General features: G+C 45.1%; 1 protein-coding gene across 2 annotated transcripts in view; it reads right to left on the reverse strand.

Annotated features, from left to right (window-relative positions):
- spns2 (SPNS lysolipid transporter 2, sphingosine-1-phosphate) overlaps positions 1 to 18,493 on the reverse strand; it is a 62,337-nt gene extending 43,844 nt beyond the window's left edge. Inside the window, exons 1-2 of one of the 2 annotated variants that reach the window (XM_085174051.1) lie at positions 18,045 to 18,493; positions 165 to 230 (exon numbers count right to left, since the gene is read on the reverse strand). In XM_085174051.1, coding sequence (XP_085030177.1) covers positions 165 to 230; positions 18,045 to 18,276 — 298 coding nt within the window. In that variant the 5' untranslated portion in view covers positions 18,277 to 18,493. The remainder of the gene's footprint in view (positions 1 to 164; positions 231 to 18,044) is intronic. The other variant, XM_085174052.1, reaches the window with a different exon arrangement.
- Positions 18,494 to 23,099: the final 4,606 nt, after the last annotated feature.

Below are 23,099 nucleotides of genomic sequence, written 5' to 3' on the forward strand. Positions count from 1 at the left end.
GGAGGCTGACAGTGGCGCTGTCAGAGGCTGAGATCGAGTGACAGATTGGAGGAAGAGCCTCTGCCTTTGGTTGGACCGTTCGTTTTAACATCAGAGTTACACAGTAATCACAGTCACCGCAGAGAGAAGTCACGCGTGTAATTATGAGATTAAAGGATGCTTACCTGTTTGCAGCAAGCCGATCCTGCTGTCTGATACGTCGTAATTCCGCTGAATGTCGAGCACAACACCTGCAAAAGAAACACATGAATGTGGTTTGGAGGTACAATAAGAGTCCTGATCACAGGTCCTGAAACGCTGAGCTGAGACTTACAGACAAATTCATTCTGGATTTACGGAAGCTTTTTGTGGCTCGGACACGATGTTTGATCGTAGTTAGAGGTCGTCATTCACCTGCTTCCTCCGAGAGCAACAGAATAAGACTGATAATGCTGGTTTGGCTGCCACCAGAGATGGGCAGTAACGCGTTACTTGTAACAGTAATCCGATTACTTTTTTCAAGTAACGAGTAAAGTAAGGGATTACTATTGCAAAACGGTAATTAGATTACCGTTACTTTCCCGTAGGAACGCTGCGTTACTGCGTTACTAAAACCGTGATTTTTTTGCTAGAATGTCTCATGACAGTGACGTAAGCGAGTGCGACGTTCGTGACAACAGCTGTGTGCAGATCAACAATGGATCATATATCGAGTGCAGAGAGAGTATGAGCGTGCAGCGTTTAAAGCGTGGAAGTACTGACCTTACTTTGAGTTTGATTCCATAAAAAGTGACAAAAACATTAGTGTCCGTTGTGCGTGGGAAGAAAACTTCTTTTTACAGCGAAAAAACCCCTAAACTTCCAAACAAGCACCGAGTAGCTATGACGTAATGGGAAACTCACAGAGAAACTAGCGGATTCTTCCACTGACCGCTGCACACCTGCACCAGGGTAACCCTCCGCCTACCCCACTCCTGCTTTACAGGTGAAAATAGAGCAACAGGACCGCTAGTCTTTGACTTTATTTATTTTCTGCTGTGTTTTACTTGCATCTATTTGAAAGACTGAGTGTAAACACACAAAATATTTTATTTTATGTGCTGGAATGTGCAGAAAATAGGTTTAAATGTTAAACTAATTTCTTCCAGTCAGAGAATGTTGCAGATAATTAAATGTTTGCTTGATGCATAAAGTTAAAAGATTAAAACTAATAAAACAAGTTTAAAAAGAGACTTTTCCATTTGATTACATTTTGTATGATGATTATGCAGAAAAAGTAGAATTGGGCTGAAAGATCTATCACTTTATCACCTATTCAGGTTGTAAATCGTGTTTTTTAAAAGTAACTAAGTAATTAATTACTTTTGAAAATAAGTAATCAGTAAAGTAACGGGATTACTTTTTTGGGGACGTAATCAGTAATTAGTTACTGATTACTTTTTTCAAGTAACTTGACCAACACTGGCTGCCACACAGTGCTAAACTTCAGCGAGTGGCTCAAACACTGTCCCACAGGGTGTTATATATGAGCAATATCTGGTGTTAAATAACACAATCGCTTGCAAACACACAAACACACTCTCCAACTTGTCACTGCCTCGTACAGCGCACAGCTCCGACACAATGACTGCCACACGATGCAAACGTGAGTCGCTGCAGTGGCAATAACATGATTCCATTGTGAGAAACCACAAGTTCTCTGAAGTTGTTTCAATCCCATTACTGTAACCCAAGAGTCATCAGCATGCTGTACGTCACACCGATGCCTTAATAAGGTGACAGGCATCTGCTTTTTGGCCAATCACGGGACAACAGCTGAATACCTGCTCATCACAGTAGTCTGACTTATTGGTGCTCTGTGCCCGATGTAGAAGAAATCCCATAAACTTTTAAACACATCGTAAACATCAAAGGATCGAGATGAAGAAGGTCAGATGGTGATAAATTAGATTAAAAGAAATGCCTTTATGTCTACTGTGTAATTTTAAGCACTGGTAAACAAGAAGCCACAAATGATTCTGCTCGTCCTGAGAACACCAGCGTTAAAGTCGAATAAAGGAACATCTCTGCAGACGAAACGTGATGTGCTTGGTGGTGCGAGCTGACTCTGTGAGGCTGGCAGGCCGGTCCTGGGGATTGCAACACGCCTCATGAAAATGCAACAGCAGCATGACTAACATCTTAAGAAGCTGGCTCCCTCTGATCTGTGTGCTCCCCGCGTGCGAGCCCAGTATCACCTAGCAGAGCCTGACCTCTGTACGGGCTTTTGTAACGCTTTATAATATCCAGCCACCTCTCGCTTCACTCTGGAGGATAATGAGTAAGATCGAGCCGAGCAGGCAAAAACAGCACATGGACGTAGCTGATTCTGTGGCCGCCACTGACGGTCTGTTTGTCAACAAAGAAAGAGCGCAGGTTGCAAAGGTGGTGCAACGCAGGGACAGGTGCAGGTGGACCGTGACTGCACGCAAACATCAGATTCCTCTCAGCTGAGTCAAACCACCTGCGTGAATTCTCACACATTCCTGTTAGCACACACACACACGCACGCACACAGCTTTTTAAATTCTTTCTCTTTCATAATCTGACTTCAAGCTGCTGATATGCTGCTTATCACCTGGTTTCAGTGAAACCCAAAGTTGAGACAAATTCTCATTATTCCTGAGATAAAAGCAAAAACACGGTGTTGTCTTACATGCCCTTGGCAGACGGGTCAAATCTACCCCCTGCCAAGTCTGTCAAACAGCGACAAAATTGTTCAACAGTGTACTGTACAACTGCAGCTGCACTATAATTAGCCCAAAGATGTGCACACACACACTCACACACACACACACACACACACACACACACACACACACACACAAAGCCTGCTGGGAGGGGGATTCCTACAGCAGATGGTGGAGCGTCCCTCCTGGACAGAGACTGTGATAGTCAGAGCCACACCCGTCTACACTTACCACACGATTGCCACACAATTAATGAAGGTAGAGTTAGCTAAAAGCTATCTCAGATAAAACAGAGCTGAGAATGTGTCGTAAAGTCGAGCTGCAGCAAAGGCCGCATTCAAAACGTATGAAAAGTCTGAGAAGTTCATTCGATGCACTCAGCATCCTGCATTCAGACACAAGGTGGAAGTCAGATTAAAGCAAGAGTGAGATTCAAGTGCAATGAGCTGTGTAATGAACTGCTAAGCTGTGAGGGATTACAGCTCTGTGTTTGTGCAGCGGATATCTGCTCTCCTCCACAGAGCCAATCAAACTCCTTTTCTGCACGAAACATTTCATCTTATCGCTCTTAGTATTTCTACTCAACCGCGAGTCTTTGCTGTGCGAGCTCTGCTTCTGCAGACTAAAACACAGAGGCACTCGGGGATGGAGCTGATGCTGAGGAATTACAACCCTCGCCCGAGCTGGCAGCACCCAGTCTAGTTGCCATGGCAATGCTGTACGGCGGCTCAACGAGATAAAGGTCAAGATACCTCAAAGGAACTTCCAGTGTCCAACCTACTTTTTCTTTTTCTTGCAAAACTGATCCTCATTGCACCTTCATCCTTATGTAACGACGTATTTCTTATGACATCGCCGCTGCCGTTGCCAGCGTCTTGCAGATGAACCCCTACAGAGGCAGTGATCGGCGTCTGAAGAAGGAGAACATCCGAGGAATGTGGGCATTCCAGGCTTCCATCTTCATTTAAGGTAACAGCACTTACGCAGCAATGCACATTCACGGCTACCAGGCAAGACGCTCCTTCCTTCTATACTGCACACTCCTTTAAGTGTTCAGCTTTAAACAAAAGCAGAAGTGTATCAAACAAAAGCAGAAAGTCTGCCTTTGTGACCTGTTTCATGCTACATAATAGCCCAGAAAGCACATTCATGAGTCTGTTTTTGATGCTGAACTGTATTTGGCTGCACGGCGCAGTTAAAGCTGACAGAGTCGGCTACAGTGTGCGGCTGACACTCATAAAGTCTGCCTTTATGGACACTTTTTCAGCTTGAGAAGAAATTGACTCGGTAGAGCGTTAACGTGCCACAAATGGGGCATTCAAAGCCATGAATGGTGAATGATCGCTCCCATGTGAAAAGAAGTTTTCTTCCAGTCTTTTTAAGGACACAGAAGATCGTTAGCATACAGGAAGGACCAGAATTTCTACACCGAGGAAAATAAGCATCACAAATCATCACGAATCCAAGAGAACACATTGATAATGCATCAGTTTGTTTTTTAAACCGGCGGCGAGCCCGCAGCGCGAATAACGAGCGTTAAATGAGTATACGGCATGTTGTTTTTGCAAAGCCGGCCAGCTCGTGTGCAGTGACGCAGACTGCCGGCATCTCTCCGCTGGGACCACCACACACTCACAAATACACCTTAAGTGAAGCACACACCCACACCAACACACACCCAGCACAGCCACACACAAATTTACTTCATATCCCCTACAGAGAGTTGTAGATCTGCAGCCTCCTGCTTCTATTTATGGTCAGAGAAACTAGGCCGAGAGTCCGATTTAACAGCAGAGAGCAAAGAAAGATGGCGGCTACATCAGATCAGTCAGGACTGGGTTGGCTGGTAAAGCATATGTTTCCTTTGTTTATTATAAATGTGTGTGTTCCCCTTTCCCCTGGTTTCACTGTGAGCCAGTGGATGGAAGTCGTCGACTGTGGCCGGAGTGTGAACCGCTCTGCTGATGTGGCCCATCCTTCTACTGTTCCTGCAAAGAGGCTGATTCCTTTTCATGTGCCACCCCCATCAGTATAAATAGTCTGTGAAGGAGAACAGAAAATGTCTTTTCTGGTTCCTCTTGCAACCAAATTTTGGATTTGATTGTGTGAGACAGAGAGAAGAAACAGCCCTGGGAGTCAGCAGCAGAGCGCAGAGGTAGGCCAAGATGCAGAGCGGCTCAGACTGCTGCAGAGGAGAAAGCTGACCACAAATATGCCCGACTGTGGCCGGCGGGCTCCTGACCGACTGCTCTCCTCCCTCGCCATGTGGCCGCACTGGGCGGGGGAGCAGTTTTTCCATTCCACTTCCTTTGCCTGCCACACAGAAAGGAAACGTGATGCAGATGTCTGGGAAAGCGTCTACAGAGTTGCGTGCACGAGAAGCTTCAGAGGATTCCCCAATAAAATCGACGGAGAGTGCACGCTACACACTCGCGCTTCCCGCGGCAGCAAGTCGAGCACGACATGTAAACCAAAGTCACATGTGCTGCACGCTGTGTGAGAAAGTCGTTTCTGATGAGCAGTGTCTGTATGGAGCAGTGTTTACACCACCAATGTGACGGCAGTGAACTTTACATCCTGCTGCTCGTTTCTACTCCACTGATTACTGGCTGTGGCAGCGCACCAGTAACAATCCAATAAAGAGCACAGCTACATGTACACTAAATGTAATGAATGCACACTGTGCATAATAAAATGGCTCTGTGGATGTTGTGTTCACAAACACAGCGTACGCAGCCTCATCGTTCACTGAGACAAAGAAGGAAACGTCAGAGTTTTCCTCCCACGCTAGCAGCTGATCGAGTGAAATAATCCTGATTCTACACTTAGATAACACAGCCGATGTTTCCATTGTACTCTGTAAAGCTGCCGTGTCATAATTCAGTGTGGAGTGTTTTGCTAATTATCTAATTTTCCATCTTCTCACCTTTAGCAGGTTGCACATCATTTTCCCCTCACAGCACGATAACCTCTGAATCCTTGTCATACACGCATGACGAAAATAAAACATATTATTTTTTAATGATGAATGTTTGCACAGATGAACAGACCTCCTCCCACTGTCACATCCAAGCTTTCACTCTGTGCCAGCCAAACTGGGGCCAAACTGGTGGGAAATTAAATTAAACTCCTGCAGGCTTGCCATCTTTACCACTTTGACTAATAAAGATTTTTTTCCTCCTAATTCTCCGTCACTAATCAAAAGCTTGAATTCAGCTGAAGGGTTGCGGTGCATTAGTCCCAGCCGGTACGTGCTAAATATTTGATGGCAGTGGAGAGGACGCACAGCGAAGCATCAGGGAAGCAGGATAAACGTATAGCTCATCAATAATACATCCAGAGGCCAGACCACTTGTTTGTATGAGATGATGCATTTGTTGTATTGGGAAGAGATGCAGTGAAGCGAAGCAAAGGTATTTGAGATTAAATGAGACTGTAAGACTGCCGGGGGACCTCCATGAGCTGCACCAGCGCTCTCTCAGGAATACTGGACAGCAGCTGAGCCTTGAACAGGGGATCTATGTGGATATTTGAGGAGCAACGCTGACCTGAGATCATTAATAGAGAACAGACTGTGTTGGATTTGACAGCAAAAGCAGTGAGATGCACAGGAAACATCTCGAGGCTGAATTTATAGAGAACCCCACGAAGGTCCTGAGTATACCAGTACTTCAAGCAAGATGTGGATCTGCAAGCAGCTTTGCAACCCTCCATCTTCCCTTAATCATGGTCCTGAGTTCATGTTTGGGTCTGATGTCCGTGCCTCCAACTTTCCATGTGTCTACACAGCAAAATCGGAAGCTGTCTTCAATATTCGCACATAGAAGTGGAACAAGCATCTTTTGACTTTAGAACAGCTGCTCGCACAGTGATGTTAGGTAGCAAATCCCCTTTACAAGAAATGTTATACAATTAGGGCTGCCACAAACGATTATTTTGATAGTCGACTAGTCACCGATTATTTTTGCGATTAGTCGACTAATCAGATCATCATCCATTGGACGTAAAACGTACAGCTTATTGCACCAGCAGCATCTGCTCTTATATAACTATCATTAGCTTACAGCTTTAAGTGTTTAAGGTATGTGCTAACTAAAAATAAAGACAAGATGATAGTTTATTACATTTTAATGAAGTTTGCAGATTGTTTCGGTGAAGTTTAATAAACTCCTTGCTATCTAAAATATAACAGGACACCGGAGTATATTCTCGAGCATCTCACACTTCTGATAATCAGCTGTCTGCTTGACGTTTATTCAGCTGTGTAAAAACTATAACTTTAATCTCAGCCAAACCGATTTACTCAGGAACAAATAAAATACTGAAAAAAAGCCAAACAATAACATTTTTAAGTTATCTAAGTGACTTGTATATCATGTTTAACCTGAGTAGTGAAAGACGGCGGTGGGTTTGAAAACGATTAGCCGGGAGTCCGGTGTTCTCACGGCACTAGTTAGCCTAGCCCCCGGCTAGCTATCGAGCTAGTGGCTAACAGACATCTCTGAAAACGTCGGAGCGCTTTGAAAATATGTGGTGTCTTGATAAACTGAGCAGATATTTGAGGTTTACACAGCTACATTCTCGCCTGAAAATATGTTAAACGTTTATTTTGTGACCCAGAAAGAATAATAAGAGTAATATTAAAACTAACTAGCTGCCGCCATTGTTGACAACTGAGCTGCGCTGCGCTATGAATTCTGGGACAGAGCTTCTTCTTCTTCTTCGGGGTTTAACGGCAGCTGACATCCTTGTACAGTGCTGCCATCTTCTGTTTCAGTCCGTTATTACACTCTTAAATCCTACTACTTATTCCTGCGTCTTTTGTGATCTTACAAAGCTTCAAACAACGCGTCGACTATTAAATCAGTCGTCGACGATTTTGATAGTGACTAGTCGACTAATCGTGGCAGCCCTATATACAATAATGCCAGCAGGTTTACATTTTACAATATGTATTTAGAAGCAGGAAAAGCATGCTAATATTCACTAAGTAGCGCTACATACCACATGTCAGGCTGCTGACATCATATCGACAAAGCTTTGCCATTCCTTCAATGACTAAAGAACACGCCCCTTTTACCTGCTGGCTTTATTCTATTATGCAAATGTGTGGTTATGTGAATGCACTTTATGAAACAGTAGCAAAACACCCAAAGGTGTTGTTCTTTCAGCATTAGCCTGCACATCTGTGAGCCTCAGCGTGTGCATAAGCACATGTGTCCTGACAGTAACCCCGGTGCTTTTACATAACAGTGAGGAGTTTGGATTAAAATCGTTGAGCAGTGTTTTTAATGAGATTTCATTTTTACTCTGCGGCCTTCTCTTCTGGTCTCGGCTGTGAAGCACAGATCGTGTCTGTCTTTGTTGCAGAGGCTCACTCCATGACGTCCTTTTACACAAAGCGTTTAATTACTGGAACGTGAAACACATCTAAAATGATCCTGTTATCAATACTTAAAGAACAGAAGAAGAGAATTGTTTGAGTCATCTGCATATTCTGACTTTTCTTTGTTTAACCTCAGAGTAACGATCAGATGACTGTGGGCTGGCAGTTTACTGCTTTTATTTCTTAAGCAGTGGGTCCACTCCAAAGTGACCTACAGCTAGAAGAGAGGAAACTGGCTAAATTTTGTATTTTCAGCTCCATTTAGCATCAGATGAGCGCAGCATGGCTATCTTCTCTCAGTGATCACAGCGCTCAGCTTCACAAAATGGAGAATTAAGGGCCACAGCTGATCCCATATGTGTGACACTTAAAGCACCATTTGGGATTTAATTCAGAAACAAAAAGGCTGTCGTGGTTTTTTAGCAGGCTGGTAAAAATCTGTGATAAATCAATCAATGGTGATTTAACAAAAGATCACATTTGTGTTGAAAATGAGTACGCTGCCCTAAAGATGGGAGGAATAAATCCAAAGTACAGACTCTTATAGATTTTCTACTCTCGTAGTTCAAAAGTAGAAACCTCTTATCAGCAGTAATGACGACTAAATAGATCTCAGGCTTCTCGCTCAGATGCATCATATCTACGACATGCAGTTCAGTTTCACGGCTGCTCAGCTGCATCACAAAGAGCTTCAGTGTGACTGAGTTTCTGCTCCCAACATCAGTCAGATAACTGCTCCGTTTGGGGCTAAAGCTAACAGCTCTGCCACTCTCGCCCACTTCAGTGAGAACGTGCTTTACGCTAACGTGCTTACACTCTCCGTGATGCTACAGCTGAATTCCCAACATCTCAATAATCCCAGAGAGAAAACCAATCAGACACATAACAGCCTTTTTACTGCGACTCGGTCGAGGCGACCTCTCTGCCACTCTGCACCCACCACTCCAAACCAATCCAACCAGTGTCACACAGCAACTCATCAACTCGTCCCAGTTTAGCTAAGAACGTGGCATCCATCTCTCATTATGTCCTCTGCTGTTTCACACACTGACAGAAACCCAAACATGTCTTTGAACCTTGCTTGCTGGTCTCCAGTGAACTGTGTTTGGACAATATTCATGTCAGTAAATTAAGAATATGACAAAAGCTGAACTTTCTGCCTAATTTGTCAAACACAAGGTGAGTCTGAATTCTTCTCGGCGTGGGAAAATACCTCAAGGAACCCGTTCCTTTCAAACTACATCCACATACCAGGCCTGTTTCGAACAGCCCACATACCTACCGCACAGCAGCCTCGGGCCGTGCACAGTTACCTGTCAATAAACTATACTAACAAATATGCATGTAAAGCTTTGCAGTGCAGCTACTTTCATTAACGAGCTCCTGCGACTAAACCTTCTTGTTTAAAAGAAAGCTCCACTGCATTTATGTCACAACGACCTTAGCAAGACAGAAATACACCAATTCAACATTTCTAGAGGTGTAATGTATTTATAAGTGGACCAGGAAACATTTACGGTGCCCAGAGAACAAAAGGATGTCGTACTCCAACCAGGCCAGCGAGCTGTAGCCAACCACTCCAGAGTCAAACATCTGAACCTGTCATTGTCTCGTCACCCAGTGTCCTCAGAAGCTTTCAGAGCCGGTTAGGAAACGACGTGACGATGGCCCGATGTTCACTTTAATATCTGCATGTGCGCGTATGTTTTGTTGTCTTGGAGCTCAAAACTCAAAGGAATGGTCTGTTTTTGTAAAGCGCTTTACTCGTCCCTACGGACCCCAAAGTGCTTTACATATCCAGTCATCCACACATTCACACACTGGTGATGGCAGCTACGTTGTAGCCACAGCCACCCTGGGGCGCACTGACAGAGGCGAGGCTGCCGGACACTGGCGCCACCGGGCCCTCTGACCACCACCAGTAGGCAACGGGTGGAGTGTCTTGCTCAAGGACACAACGACCGAGACTGTTGGAGCCGGGGCTCGAACCGGCAACCTTCCGATTACAAGACGACCTCCCAACTCTTGATCGTGGCTCAAAGGAACTTGATCCCAAATGTAGAAAAGAAACACTCAACGCTGTTAGCGAGCCCACCTCTGACCCCGGGAATCAACTCAAACTTTGACAGAGGTCAGCACCCTTATTCCAGAGCAGTTCCCCCCATAAACGCAGTAATGAAAAATCTGCTGCAATCTCATCCAGCCCTGACACATGACACATATCCACAAATAAAAAACATGTGAGGCAACACACACACACACGACGTGCTAAAACTGCTTTTACCATTTACAGCCTCATGTTCATGAAGCCTTTTTTAAATGTAAGTGCTGCTAAATAAACAGTCAAAATCAGCTGTGGGAGCTTCCAGGAGCTACGAGCTAATATTACCGTAGGTCTGCTTTCACAGCGAGCAGGTCAATATTAGACTCCGGTCGTCTGAACGGCAACGTGCTAATGTGTGAGAGAAAATCCAATTTCGGCGTGTCGCGGCGCAGTTTCATCACTTCTAACAGATTCCTTTGTTCTGTTGATCAATGCTCATCATCTGTGAGCGTCACCAAACGCACTGCGATGACTTCTATTTCCATTTCTTCACTGCATGTTTCGCCTCAGCCAAAGCACCGATCCCAGGGGAGCGGCTGAATATGACCTTCACAACACAAACACTTTGCTCGGTTTGTGCTGCTGTGTTTCTCTCCCTTCGTGCTGTTATTTCTGCAGGGAAAGGAAACGTGAAGCCAGCGGTGAAAAGGTCGGTCATCTGACGAACTTTCAAAAAAACATTGGTCCTGTGTGCTTTTGTATTTTTATGTATTAAACATTTGAATTTCAGCAGCTCGACCGTAAGCCTGCTATTCCCGAGACGGGGAATGCACGGGAGTGAGGAAAGCAATCCATACAGGGACGAACTGTTTTCTGACAGCATCTCAAATAAGTACGCAACCCATCTCATATCTTTCCTCCCTCCCTCCTGTAATCCGTCCATCTGCGCAAGAAGACAAATTTCAGCATTTCATCAGGTAAACACTCCTATCTCCTCAGATAATGACACAGGAAAGGAGGGGCACAATCTAAACTTTGAGGTTCAGTGCTGGGAAACAGTGCAACACAAACTGGGAGAAAACTCACATTTCTGCTCATGGTGTCTTATTTTTTTCTTTCCCTCCTAAAAAACCCTGAACGTAGCAGATGATGTGTTTATCTCAGGGCTGTAATCTTAAGCAAACCCTTTGCACCAAACAAACCACCTCCTCTTGGTCCCTGTGTCCACAAACACAAAGGGGAGGTCAGCAATCATCAGGCTACAGCTTGGATTTACATGTCAGAGGTTACACGAAGACCTCAGCAAGCTTTCACCAGTGGACTCATCAAACGACTGTACGTTTAAAGATAACTCGAGATAAAAATGAACTGTATGTAAAATCGTCCCCAGATTGTTGATCCTATTAAAACCATTGTACGCGTTGAACTCGTGGCAGCAGAGTTAGTCCAGACTGTCGTTAATAAACGTTTCTCAAATTAGCGATCAGCAATTGTTTTCCAGTTTTGACGTTAAAATTACAATCTCAGCAAGTCTAAGTCACGCCGAAGTTTGTGACACTCGCAGTCAATCAGATACAAGGGTTCCTCCGGTCAGTGATTACGTTGGTCTGCAGTCGTACCAACTAAACTAATCCCGTTATAAGAGCTGCGACAGCTTGACCCCACACCATTTCCTGCACCCTGTTCTCCCCACTTTGCTCTCTTCTTTCTGCTTTTCACTGTATAATAAAGGCCAAATTAAACATGCAACAACCACTATAATTATTGCAGACAAAATGTGAAAGTGGAATAAAACTGCATTCATTTTCACAGCCATCGTGGCGCGATACATGTGGTTGCAAAAACATTTCCAGTGATATAAACGTATGGGAAAAGGAGCCTGGGACTAAACCAGAGTAAACACTTTGCTGATGAGTTTATGGTTCACAGTCATTTTAGGTCAGACTGAATAAACATTCAGACCATTTCTGTAAATTTTGCTGATTCTAAATTTCATAAAACAGAATTGTTCAGGATATATTCACTGCGACTGGAAATCATTGTTTGGGCTCTCACTTGGATATTTTCCTGTCTATTGATGGTGAAAACTCTCAAGGCTTTGAAATGTAACTTTACAAACAAATGGGTGACACCACAGCAGCTACATGTGCTTTACATTACAAAAAGAGGCACAATGGAATACTGAAGCTAGCTAGCTGCGGCTATGGTGATGAAGCTACTAGTTTGTTAGCCAAGCTTTGTGTTGAAATACATCATTAACTTAGTGTATATTATATTTTTTTAATTAGGTGCACCTTCTGTGCTGCTGTAAAAAGCATTGGTGCAAATACAGATTAAAAAAATATCAGTTTAGAAATCCTGTTAGTAAAATGTGTAAAGATATGCTAATTAGCCCTCTGCACACATTGCTATCGCTAATTAGCTATATGAAGCTATTAATGCTCTCTAGCATGCTAGGCTGGTAAGAGCTATAACATTCAGGTAGCAAGTAACCTGTTAATAAACTGAAAACTGTTTAATTTAGTTTTTGTTTAATTTACTACTTTTATTTGTCTATTAGTTTTACAGCCGTCCTGTTATTGCTCTAGCATGGAGGAAAAAAAACCTCCAGTTGTTTCCAGAGCCAACATTCACCGTCTCTTTCTCCATATGCAGTATCGTTTCCTCATGCCACCTCCCTCACAATTTCTAAACCCTGGTTCTGCTACATAAGCATCACTGCATAAAAATATCCTCCCCAGAATGCAACATCTATAATGACCTCATAGCTGCGATGACAGATGCAGGGTGTCGAGTCGGGCTAATGCCAAAATAACAGCTTTATGGAGAGGAGGTGTGAAAGAGTTACCCAAAAGAGACCGTGAAATAGTGGGTTCAGGGGGTCACGGGGTGGAAGTTTGTCTACTTGATGGTAAAATCTGGAACAGCCACATGAAAGGGCCTCCACAGGCCGAGGAGGAAGTTCTGTCTAATTCCATCGGTTACTATTACAGACGTCGGCTAAATCGGAGCCTAAAGAACACACAGACTGTTTTCTCACAGCACAGGGAATGGCACGCTAGGATATAGACGCAAGAAAAAAGATTAGTGGGATATCTGTGGGAAACCAGTCTGGAAAAGTCCGCTCAGTATAGGAAGTCATGTAGCTGTGAAAGACGCCTGAACATCTGTAGAACAGTATCAATATTTTGCCGTCAACAGTGAAATAAACTATGTCCAGATTTTGTGGTGGAGTTCGACTTACAGTCAAAAATGTGCAGAAATGACGGAGCCTCGTTTCAAAGAGATTCGAATTGTTACAGTGCAGCTCCGTCTAATTCGAAACAGCTCGAGATCAGATGGAAAAAGCGCGGCGAGAAAGATGCGGCAACCATATAAAGTAAATTACTAGAGGCCGTTCCATCTCTTTAATGCCTCTGCTATTGTTGGGACCTTTAATGCGATGCTATAAAACAACAGAGGGTGAAATAGGGAGATGAGTGCAGGGCGAGACAACGACAGCTAAACTGAGACGTGGCTCACAAACTGCACAGTGCGTCGTGAGGCGACGCTTCCTTATCCTGACATTTTCTACTGCAGCGCTTCAGCTGCTGAGAACATCTGCTGTGTCATGTTTCTACTACAGCCTTAAAAAGACAATGCGCACGGTTACATTATCTACTTTGATATTAAGCAATATTAATGTCTTCTCACATCTCTCTAACTCACAGACACCTACACTGTCTTCACTTCCCTTCTTTTCCAGACTCTGTAAAACTGGAAGTGGAGCTCTTTCTTGCATTTTCAGCACAAAGAGCCGTTTAGGTCGTTGAAAATAGAAACATTCTTCCTGTCGCTGCTTAAAGTGAAGTGGTGAATGCAGAATGCTGCCTCGGGCCCGTGTGGACGGTGTTAACAAGGAGGGCTGGACAAAGCTAACAGGAATTAATCTGCCTGGCCAGTCAGACTGGATAGATCGCTCGTCTTTTTTACTGTCTAACAAAGAGACGGCGTTAAGAGGATTATTACCAAAGGGTCATCTGTGTCTAAACGCAAAATGCCAAAAGTTTCCGGGCACTTCTCGCACTTGTCCAATAGGATGCACCCCTGATTTGAAGAAGTCTCGAAATGACAGCTTGACTTGAAGCTCTTAATCTGTGGCTCTGCGACACTTCTGCCTGCACAGATTAGGTTGTAGTCTTTACTGTGCAAACTGTGCCTTTGCGTGCACACGAGGGGCTTGCTACAGATAACACAAATCAGAGCTTAAATAATTAGCAAGCAAATAACTTAAAGTGCTGCATGTCTGCCTCACATATCCTCATATTCTTAGTAAAAAAACCTCCTAATCCCGTTTTTATGATAAGCTGTCGAGGAGCTCGGACTGTCTGCTGAGGGACCAACACCAGGATTTAAGGTTTCAAAGCCACCTCAAATTAAATTCAATTAAATAGAGTAGCTGTGTAAATCTCAAAGCTCTTATGTGCTCTAAAAAGCAAAGGGAATATAAGTTGCTGGGGGTTAGATGACTGCCTCCAAAGGCCAGACTACCAGTGACCCAGCCAGAGCCTCGTAACTCATCCAGCTGCACCGGCCTCCTCTCCAATCTTGCATCGTCGGGACTCGTTTTCCTCCACAGTGGTATTCTGAGATGCTGTGAGAAGTGAGGGATCGGCCTCATCGGGACACCACTGAATGTCCCAGTCACTCCCAGCTTCTTCCCGGTCTGTGGAAACAGCAGCAGGCTTGTGAGGCAGCGCATCGGGTCTGAACCATCGGCCTGACAGTCCGACTCGCTGCACAGAGCCTGAGGCCGTCATTCACGCCCTTCTTCTGTTCAGCACCCACTGAAACGTAATCGCGCTCTCCTCGGGGTCCGTTTGCACTTGGATCCTGGCCCGTAAGTGTGTCTGACAAAAACCAGATCTCTGTACGTTTGCATATTCCACACAGAAATGTGGAAATTGGAGAAATCTGAACTGTTAGCAGCGCTTTGATGATCCTTAGCCAAACGCACCACATTACAACGCAGAAAATGTTGAAAAAGCATTTCAAGAGCACTTAAAAGGATGGAAAAGCTGAACGGTTCGTGGATAGGTTGCTTACGTTACAGAACATTTAGTGTAAAATCAGTCGCAGCACAGAAATGTGTCCTTTAAGTCAGACAGTATGACACTTCTCAGCTACTCCAGCCCCACACTGAGATCTTTCGACGCGCAGCAGCTTAAGTCTCATATAATTGCTTTGTTCTCTGTTCCTGCTCACAAAGTGGTGCCATTAAACATTCAAGTCTTGTGTAAAACATATTGGCACTAAATCTCTCAAACCCAGAACCTCGTGTAAAAGAACAGACACGGTGACGTCTCTGCGTCTGTGGTTCTTACGATCATCTTGGATAAGTCAAACCCAGAGTTTACGTGCGTGTGGTTTGATCTCGTACACGAGTGATTAACAGAACGCGTCTCTGACACTGCTGCTGCAACTTTCCCATCATTGTTGCACATCAGAATAGCGCCCGGTGTCTCGAACGCTCACCCTGTGTGTCTGTGACAATGCTTTAGTGATCCACACAAACGCACGCTGCAGCAGTGTTGGTACAAAGAGCTTTTGATGATGGTCGGGGGACGGCATCGCTCTGGCTCAGCGCTGCCTGCACGCCGCTGCAGCGAGCAGCCCCTCCCTCTACAACTGCTCTCATTCAGCTCCTCTGGAAATGGTGGAGAGCATCGTGTGTGTGTGTGTGTGTGTGTGTGTGTGTGTGTGTGTTCCTCTGTGAGAGTGCGCTCATGCTTGCTTAATTGACATTAAGATCTGGGAGCTGGGATGAGCTTTGGGTACCTGCTACTGACGGGATTTGAAAGAGGAAAAGAAGCAGACGGATGATGGGAAAGAAGGACTTGCTTGCGGAGCTGACACTTTATTTTATTTTAGTAAGAAAAATCATATAAACGTTACCAATAACAGGCATCTCCAATGATAATTATCACAGAGCTCTATGTAACCCCCCCATGCTCCAGCAAACACTGTGCTGCCAACAGATGCGCTGCTTCCACCTCCTCTTACTGCAGCATCGCTCAGACAGAGCAAAATGGCAGATTAGCTGATGCTGTATCAGCCGCATGGTCCTTACTCTGTGTGAGGGTCTGACTCACATGTTGCCCACGCATAATGCAAAACTGTTCAGGTGGCAAACGATGGGAAAGGACCCAACCCCCCCCCCCCTCTGCACCACATGCTCGAAACACAGCCTCTCTCCGCGTGAGTTAGCCAAAGATGCTGCATCCACCACCCCTCCCTAGCACTATCATTCCCTTTCCTCCCTATTACCACTTTCTCCTCATCCCTCTCCACTCACTCCTCCACTTGTCACAGCACAGCGAGCGCTCGGAGATCCTCGGCTTTGCAGAGGATTTTCTTGCCCGGCTCTGCATGTGGAAACTGTCAATATCCGACATGGGATCATGATGGAAATGACAGGGACAGATAGGACCGCTCCGGAGCTCCTTATTAGAAGGTTTCCTCTGAACAAAACATGAGGAGGTTCATCTTGTAAGAGGGGGGTGCTGAGTCACCCATGACAGGGGATGAGGATGTGGCTTCTTGAGCTCTTTGTGCTCTTACTGGCTTTTGCTCCAAGATGCTAAGATTAGATATGCCACTGTGCATCAGTGCATTCTTGGTGCGGCTGTAGGCTGTGCAGCTGAAACCATCCTGTCTAGATGATCGGCCAGGCGCCCGAGGCTCTGTGGCTCCACAGTTGACAGACTGGCCCTAAAGCCTTGGGGATGATGACTGAATACAGGCTGTCCTGTTTGAATTAGACTCTCCTTCTCTGTGCCAGGAGCTGCCAACTGCTTTAGATATGATAGGGTTTAAAAAAGTTAAGTGTCCCAAATATTTTCAGGTGGACGGTTAATGTGTGACCATATCAAGTAGTCAGCAGCGATAGAAAGCTGCCCTTTAACCAGGAAACGCACTCCTATGCAGAGAAGAGCTTCTCTCCCATTCAACACACTTCCCTCTATCCTCATGCTGCAGCATGTTTAACCCACTCAGTGCCGCCACCCACACCTGAGCGCAGCACGCTGTAAAAAATCAGCTTTATAATGATAAAGAGGAGAAATGTTGACCTGGTCTGATGTAACATTCAAACCGAGCTTTAAAGTAAATACAGAATCATTACTTCTGTTATTTAGAAGCTTTAACAAAACACAGTTAAATATCTTAATTTTGTTTTAACATCTAATATGTCAAACAATTCATCAGTTTCACATCACTACGGCCTTAATTTCCATCTGCGCTGCGTTTTAATGAAACGCGCTCTGGATCAGTGAGGAGATGCGGACGCGCTGACCAACAGGATCAGCAGCGCATGGCCTCATCACGGCATCACACCTCGAGCTGGACCCGGGCTACAGCTGCTGGACTAAACCTCTCCAGGAAGCAGCGATACACACTCGCTCTCTTCCCTGCTGGTCTCCCAGGCACCGTTAAATGCCTCAGACACATCAGCGACGTCGCGCTCGGTGCGTAAGGCTGTTGGGGCGGGCTCGGCCCGTGGATGGAAAGCCGATCGCCTTAATTGATCGATCCTCAATAATCTAGAGACCGCGAGGAGGGAGAAAAGCCGTTTAGGTCAAGTCTTTGTTGAGCGACAGAGAAGGCGTGTTTGATTTAATCACCGCTGACAGGGACCAATCTACAGCGCTGTGGTCTTAGCAGATAGTCCACTGCGCTCGGGCATGCCCATTGTTCCGCCCGTCTCCGCTAAGGTAAGGCTGGCCGCTCCGCGAGTGGAGCAGCCCACGGACAATTAGCGCACAATCACTTCAGAGAATACAGACCGGCGCTCTGCTCTCTGTCAGATAAATGATAAAAATGATAAAAACACGCTGTGATTTCAATGAAACAGAGTCAGCTCTCTTACCGGCTACGGTGTATCTGTCCATGTAATTGAGGACGTTCCCAAAACTGAGGATCCCGGCGGCGGCGGCCGGTGAGCGGCATTTCAGCAGCGCGGCGCGGAATTTCTGCCCCGGTCTGCAGGGGTGAAGGTCCGGGTTGGACTTCAGTCCGGGACTCATGCTGCCGGACAGCGTGCGCACCTCATCCGAGCTGCTGCAGCCTTCAATCTCGCATCCATCGCTCTCCACGCACATTTTCTGGCACGAAAGATCCAGCGCAGAAGAAGAAGGCAGGAGAGGGAGCGAGGCCACGGAGGAGAAGATAGTTGACGGGACTCAGCGAGGCTCGGAGCTCTGATGGAACTAGTCGCAGTGGAAGTGCTGTGTTAATTGCTGAAGCGCAGGAGCGGCTCTTCTCGGGATCATAATCTCTCTCAGAGCGAGCGGACAGCCTGTGCGCGCCGCACTTTTTATTTTTTTAAAGAGGAGGGAGATCTCCTCGTTACGCCCCGCCCCCCACCCCCCCACAGAAAACCTGCAGCGAGCGATGGAGCCGCACCTGATACTGACTCTGTTATTTCTAAGAAGCGCTGGGAATGATTTTATGTCTTTATTTCACCGCATGTGCCGCATGTATGAGAGAGCAAAACCAGGTTTCTATTTAAACCTGTCCGTTATTATTACTGAATAGTTATTGCTAATAAAAGGTCAGTGAAGAATGTTGCACAGATATATTTAGGGCTCATAATCGCCCTGGTGTGCTAAATGTTCATTAAATGGTCGTAAAATAAACGCGCACACTGATATTCCAGGTTTGTTTTTGTGTTTCTTGCTTGTATTTGTTTCTAACGTGTCAAAAAAAGATCGACTTGGTTCCTCATTAACTGCCACAGATACAGAAAGCAGCGTGTTTACTGGAAGGAAAGAGCAAATGCTGTAGTTGTGCTTGAGATCAGACTGATAATGAAATGATTTCTCTATTATAATTAAGCACCGCTGCTTTTCATTTCCAAGCTTTTCACTGCTGATTATGAATTACGCAGCTATTATTTCATTTATCATTCATATCTTTATTATAGCTATGTTGTGTGTCTGTTCTCTTTGCAGAAAACTACACAGAGCCCTGTGTGAGTGTTATGATTATTAAGTGTCCAGACACGTGTGTTCTGTTTAAAGTGGTCACCAGACTCAGTAACTGGTTACAGGGCTTTCCCCACCACAAACCCGACTTCAGGCAGCAGATATAATCCAGCACCACAGAAGGAACCCCCCCCCCCCCCCCCCCCCCATACATTAGACTGTTCTCCCTTTTCTATCCGTGGTTAGTGCAGGCGGAGTTTCATAGTTGAGGCAGGCAGGATGGAGAAATGAGTTTCAGGGAAGTCTTTGACCTTTTCTCCATGACACTGTCATCGAGCCTTATCCGGCCCGTTGTGTCAAATCTTAGACTACAACTGTGTTTTTAGCTTGAAAATGAAGGGAAAATATCCTTTGAGCAATTTGCTGGCCCGTCTGAGTCTGAGCTGCTTATCGTCCTAATTTCAAAGGTCTGCTCGCTTTAATGCCGTGCACACATTCGGGAGATGTTTGCTTAAAAGATAAGCCAAGAAGTTTCGACAGATCCTGGATGACACTGAAAATAAACGATTATCGTATCTGCAATGAAGAAATCCACAACAGCAATTTATTTCTTCGCTGGCAGTTATATGGTATCTTAGTCTGACTGCTGAAAGCTCTTCAGATGATAAGCCACACTCACCTGTGCACATATATATTCACTCTATATAGTAGTTAAGTGCTTTGTCTACTTTGCATCGCTGCCTTCAGGCACCAGGCGAGTCACCAATCCACATAACATGGATGTAGTAGCCGTGTGGGTGGAAGATAAAGCAGAGGAACCTGGAGCGTGGTGCTAACGACGGCTCTGTGATGTGACAACGTCAAACTGGGTGTTAGTTTAACACCAGTCAGTCAGATTGTTCTGAGGTTTGCATCATTTCATCTCATCGAGAAATTAGGAAACATATTTATGAGCGAGACGCAGTTAATGACGCCTTCAAGCTGGTTGTTTACAAGCCTTGTTTATTTGTGAGCCCTCTTCTTTGCTCCCAAATAGCTTCTCAGAACAGGACGGTGATGGAGAAGGAAGCTGGATGAATATTAATACTGGATCTGTTTGTGTGTGGTATCCCGAGTGGTTACAGAATAAAGCGATGGAAGTAAAACATCTGGTATGCCTGAAGGAGGAGGAACAGATTGCAGCTGGCTCCGTTCTGTTAGTTTCAGCAGTTTCTGTACCGTCTGTGCCCGACGTCACGACAAACAATGGCAAAGAAAAGAAAAGCTAAAGTGAGAGCAGGAACTTTACACAGGCTTCAAAAGACACGACGACAGCTTCAGACACACTGAAGAAGATGCTGGTGCCCTAAAAACTGGGCTCACGCCTTGATGAGTCTTCCTTCAGGAGGTCATGAGGAGTTGTTGCCTAAAAAGGAAAAGTACCTGCGTCTTTCTCACCATCCTACTGTGTACACAGCATCAGTCCGACTTTTTCCAGGCAGGAATCCCAGTGTGTCCCCACCATGATCGACGACATGTGGAATTTTAGCAGAAAGGTGTGACGCAGAGCAAGAAGACGTTTGTTGATTTAACACGAGGACAGAGCTCAGTGATGCAGTGAGAAGACGGCGCGTTGAGGGCGCGTTGAGGGCGCGTTCCTGTCAGGTGTAGTTTCATTTTACTGAAAGCCAGAGAGGACACGGGCCAATAAGCTGTTTTCTGAACCGCCTGTAAACGATTAGGTTTTGTTCTCTGATCTACCTGATGTGAAAATGAGAGCTATCAAACCAGTTAATCGCCAATCAATACGTGGGGTCAGATCGCTATGGAGACGATGAGGGAGGATGAATCCTGGCGTCAGTGAGGGTGGAGGCTGGGTGCATTTTTTTGTTTGTTTGTTTGTTTTGTTGATTTAAGTCATTAGATTTGTTTTGCAGGACTTCTGAGCAGTCACACATGTACTTCCTGATAACTTTGATGTCTAAAATAACAACTATGATGCAAAAACTGCAGCCTGACATGCTGATCCAGACAAGCGACACAAGAGCTGCTTTGTATCGCTGCAGACTGACGTCCAGTATAGTGAAGGATGCAGGAAGAGAGCAGCCAGAGGCCTTATGTGGAGGGTTTAGAAGATCAGAGGAGAGATCCCTGGTAAAGATTGCTCCCGTCTCCCTCTCTGGAGCCCCCGCTCCCCTTTCATTGGCACGTGTTTGATATGCTGGTCATGTCTGTGGGATCCTGTGTGTTTTTCTATCATGCAGAATGGCTCGGTGGGCCCAGAACTATCTGCAGCATTATTCTACCGTGTGGCTCGGAGCCACAGAGTCACTGCGCCGGCCTTCCTTCCTGTCTACGCTCAGGGCTGAGCCTCCAGTGCAGGATGGGAGATAACCGACTAATCGCTGCACCCAGCGCCTGCGGGACGATAACATGAAACATGTGGGTGCCACTAAAGTTTAAATGTCCCACTGACACATGTCTATCAGCTGTGTGTCTATCAGCTGTTTTTCTGGTAAACACATCTTCACGTCTTTCAGCCCACGAAGTTCACAAGAACCCACAAAGTATAAGAAGAAGAAGAAGAAAGTAATGGACATTATTTGGTTAAACTTCCAGCGTTTGTGCTCATGAAGAATCCCTCGATTGTTGTTTTTAATCACTGTGAAGGTGTACTTCATGCTTTCTGCCAGTCTGTTTACGCACTTTGAACATGTTCCTCCCTCGACTGACAGAAACAGCGTCTCTTTGAAAACTGTGCATCAGACTGAGCTGAGCAAAGATGAGCAGCTGTGCATTTTCTGTCTGATCATTCTAACCTCTGCAGGACATTTTAGTTAACATCTGCACAGAGCTGTAGTTTTGTATTTTATTGCTTTAAAAAACTAAAAGCCCAGACAGAAATCCCTAAACAACGTGTCCAGTTGTCCTCTGACTGAAACTAGAACAGTTTTACTTTTAAAGCATCTCTTTCTTTGATTCAGTTAAATATACATTTAAAAACAGACAGAGGTGATGAACTGTGTAGTCCAAGTAGGAAAGTAGACCTCTGAATAATCCTTATTTCTTTACGCTAAGAGGACAGAAACTCAGGCAGATCCAGGCTGAGGGAGGGGCAACCATCTACCAGAACAGAGAGCAAAGGAGTGAAGAAGAAGCATTCGCCATCATGGGAAGTAGAACCCGAACCCTAATCTGGAGAGGAAATGGCGTGTCACAAATTTAGAGGATCGTCATTTAGCCTGGAGAAATAGTTTGTTGCTTTATAAGAAAGCCCTCCGCAAAGCCAGAACAGCTTACTACTCGTCACTGATTGAAGAAAATAAGAACAACCCCAGGTTTCTCTTCAGCTCTGTAGCCAGGCTGACAAACAGTCAGAGCTCTGTTGAGCCAACCATCCCTTTAACGTTAACTAGTGATGACTTCATGAACTTCTTCACAAATAACATTTTTATCATTAGAGAAAAAATTACCAATAATCATCCCACAGATGTAATATTATCTACAGCTACTCTTAGTACCATTGATGTTAAGTTAGACTCTTTTTCTCCAATCGATCTTTCTGAGTTAACTTCAATAATTACTTCCTCCAAACCATCAACGTGTCTTTTAGACCCCATTCCTACAAAACTGCTCAAAGAAGTCCTGCCATTGATTAATTCTTCGATCTTATATATGATCAACCTATCTCTAATAATCGGCTATGTACCACAGGCCTTCAAGGTGGCTGCAGTTAAACCTTTACTCAAAAAGCCATCTCTAGACCCAGCAGTCTTAGCTAATTATAGGCCAATCTCCAACCTTCCTTATATCAAACATCCTTGAAAGAGTAGTTGTCAAACAGCTAAGACAGCTTAAAGACATAAAGACTTGGATGGCCGCTAACTTTCTGCTTCTTAATTCAGATCAAACTGAGGTCATTGTACTCGGCACTGAAAAGCTTAGAAATATGGTATCTAACCAGATTCTTACTCTGGATGGCATTACCTTGGCCTCCAGTAACACTGTGAGGAACCTTA

The sequence above is a fragment of the Neolamprologus multifasciatus genome, chromosome 10, assembly GCF_963576455.1.
Source record: "Neolamprologus multifasciatus chromosome 10, fNeoMul1.2, whole genome shotgun sequence".
NCBI classification, from domain to species: domain Eukaryota; kingdom Metazoa; phylum Chordata; class Actinopteri; order Cichliformes; family Cichlidae; genus Neolamprologus; species Neolamprologus multifasciatus.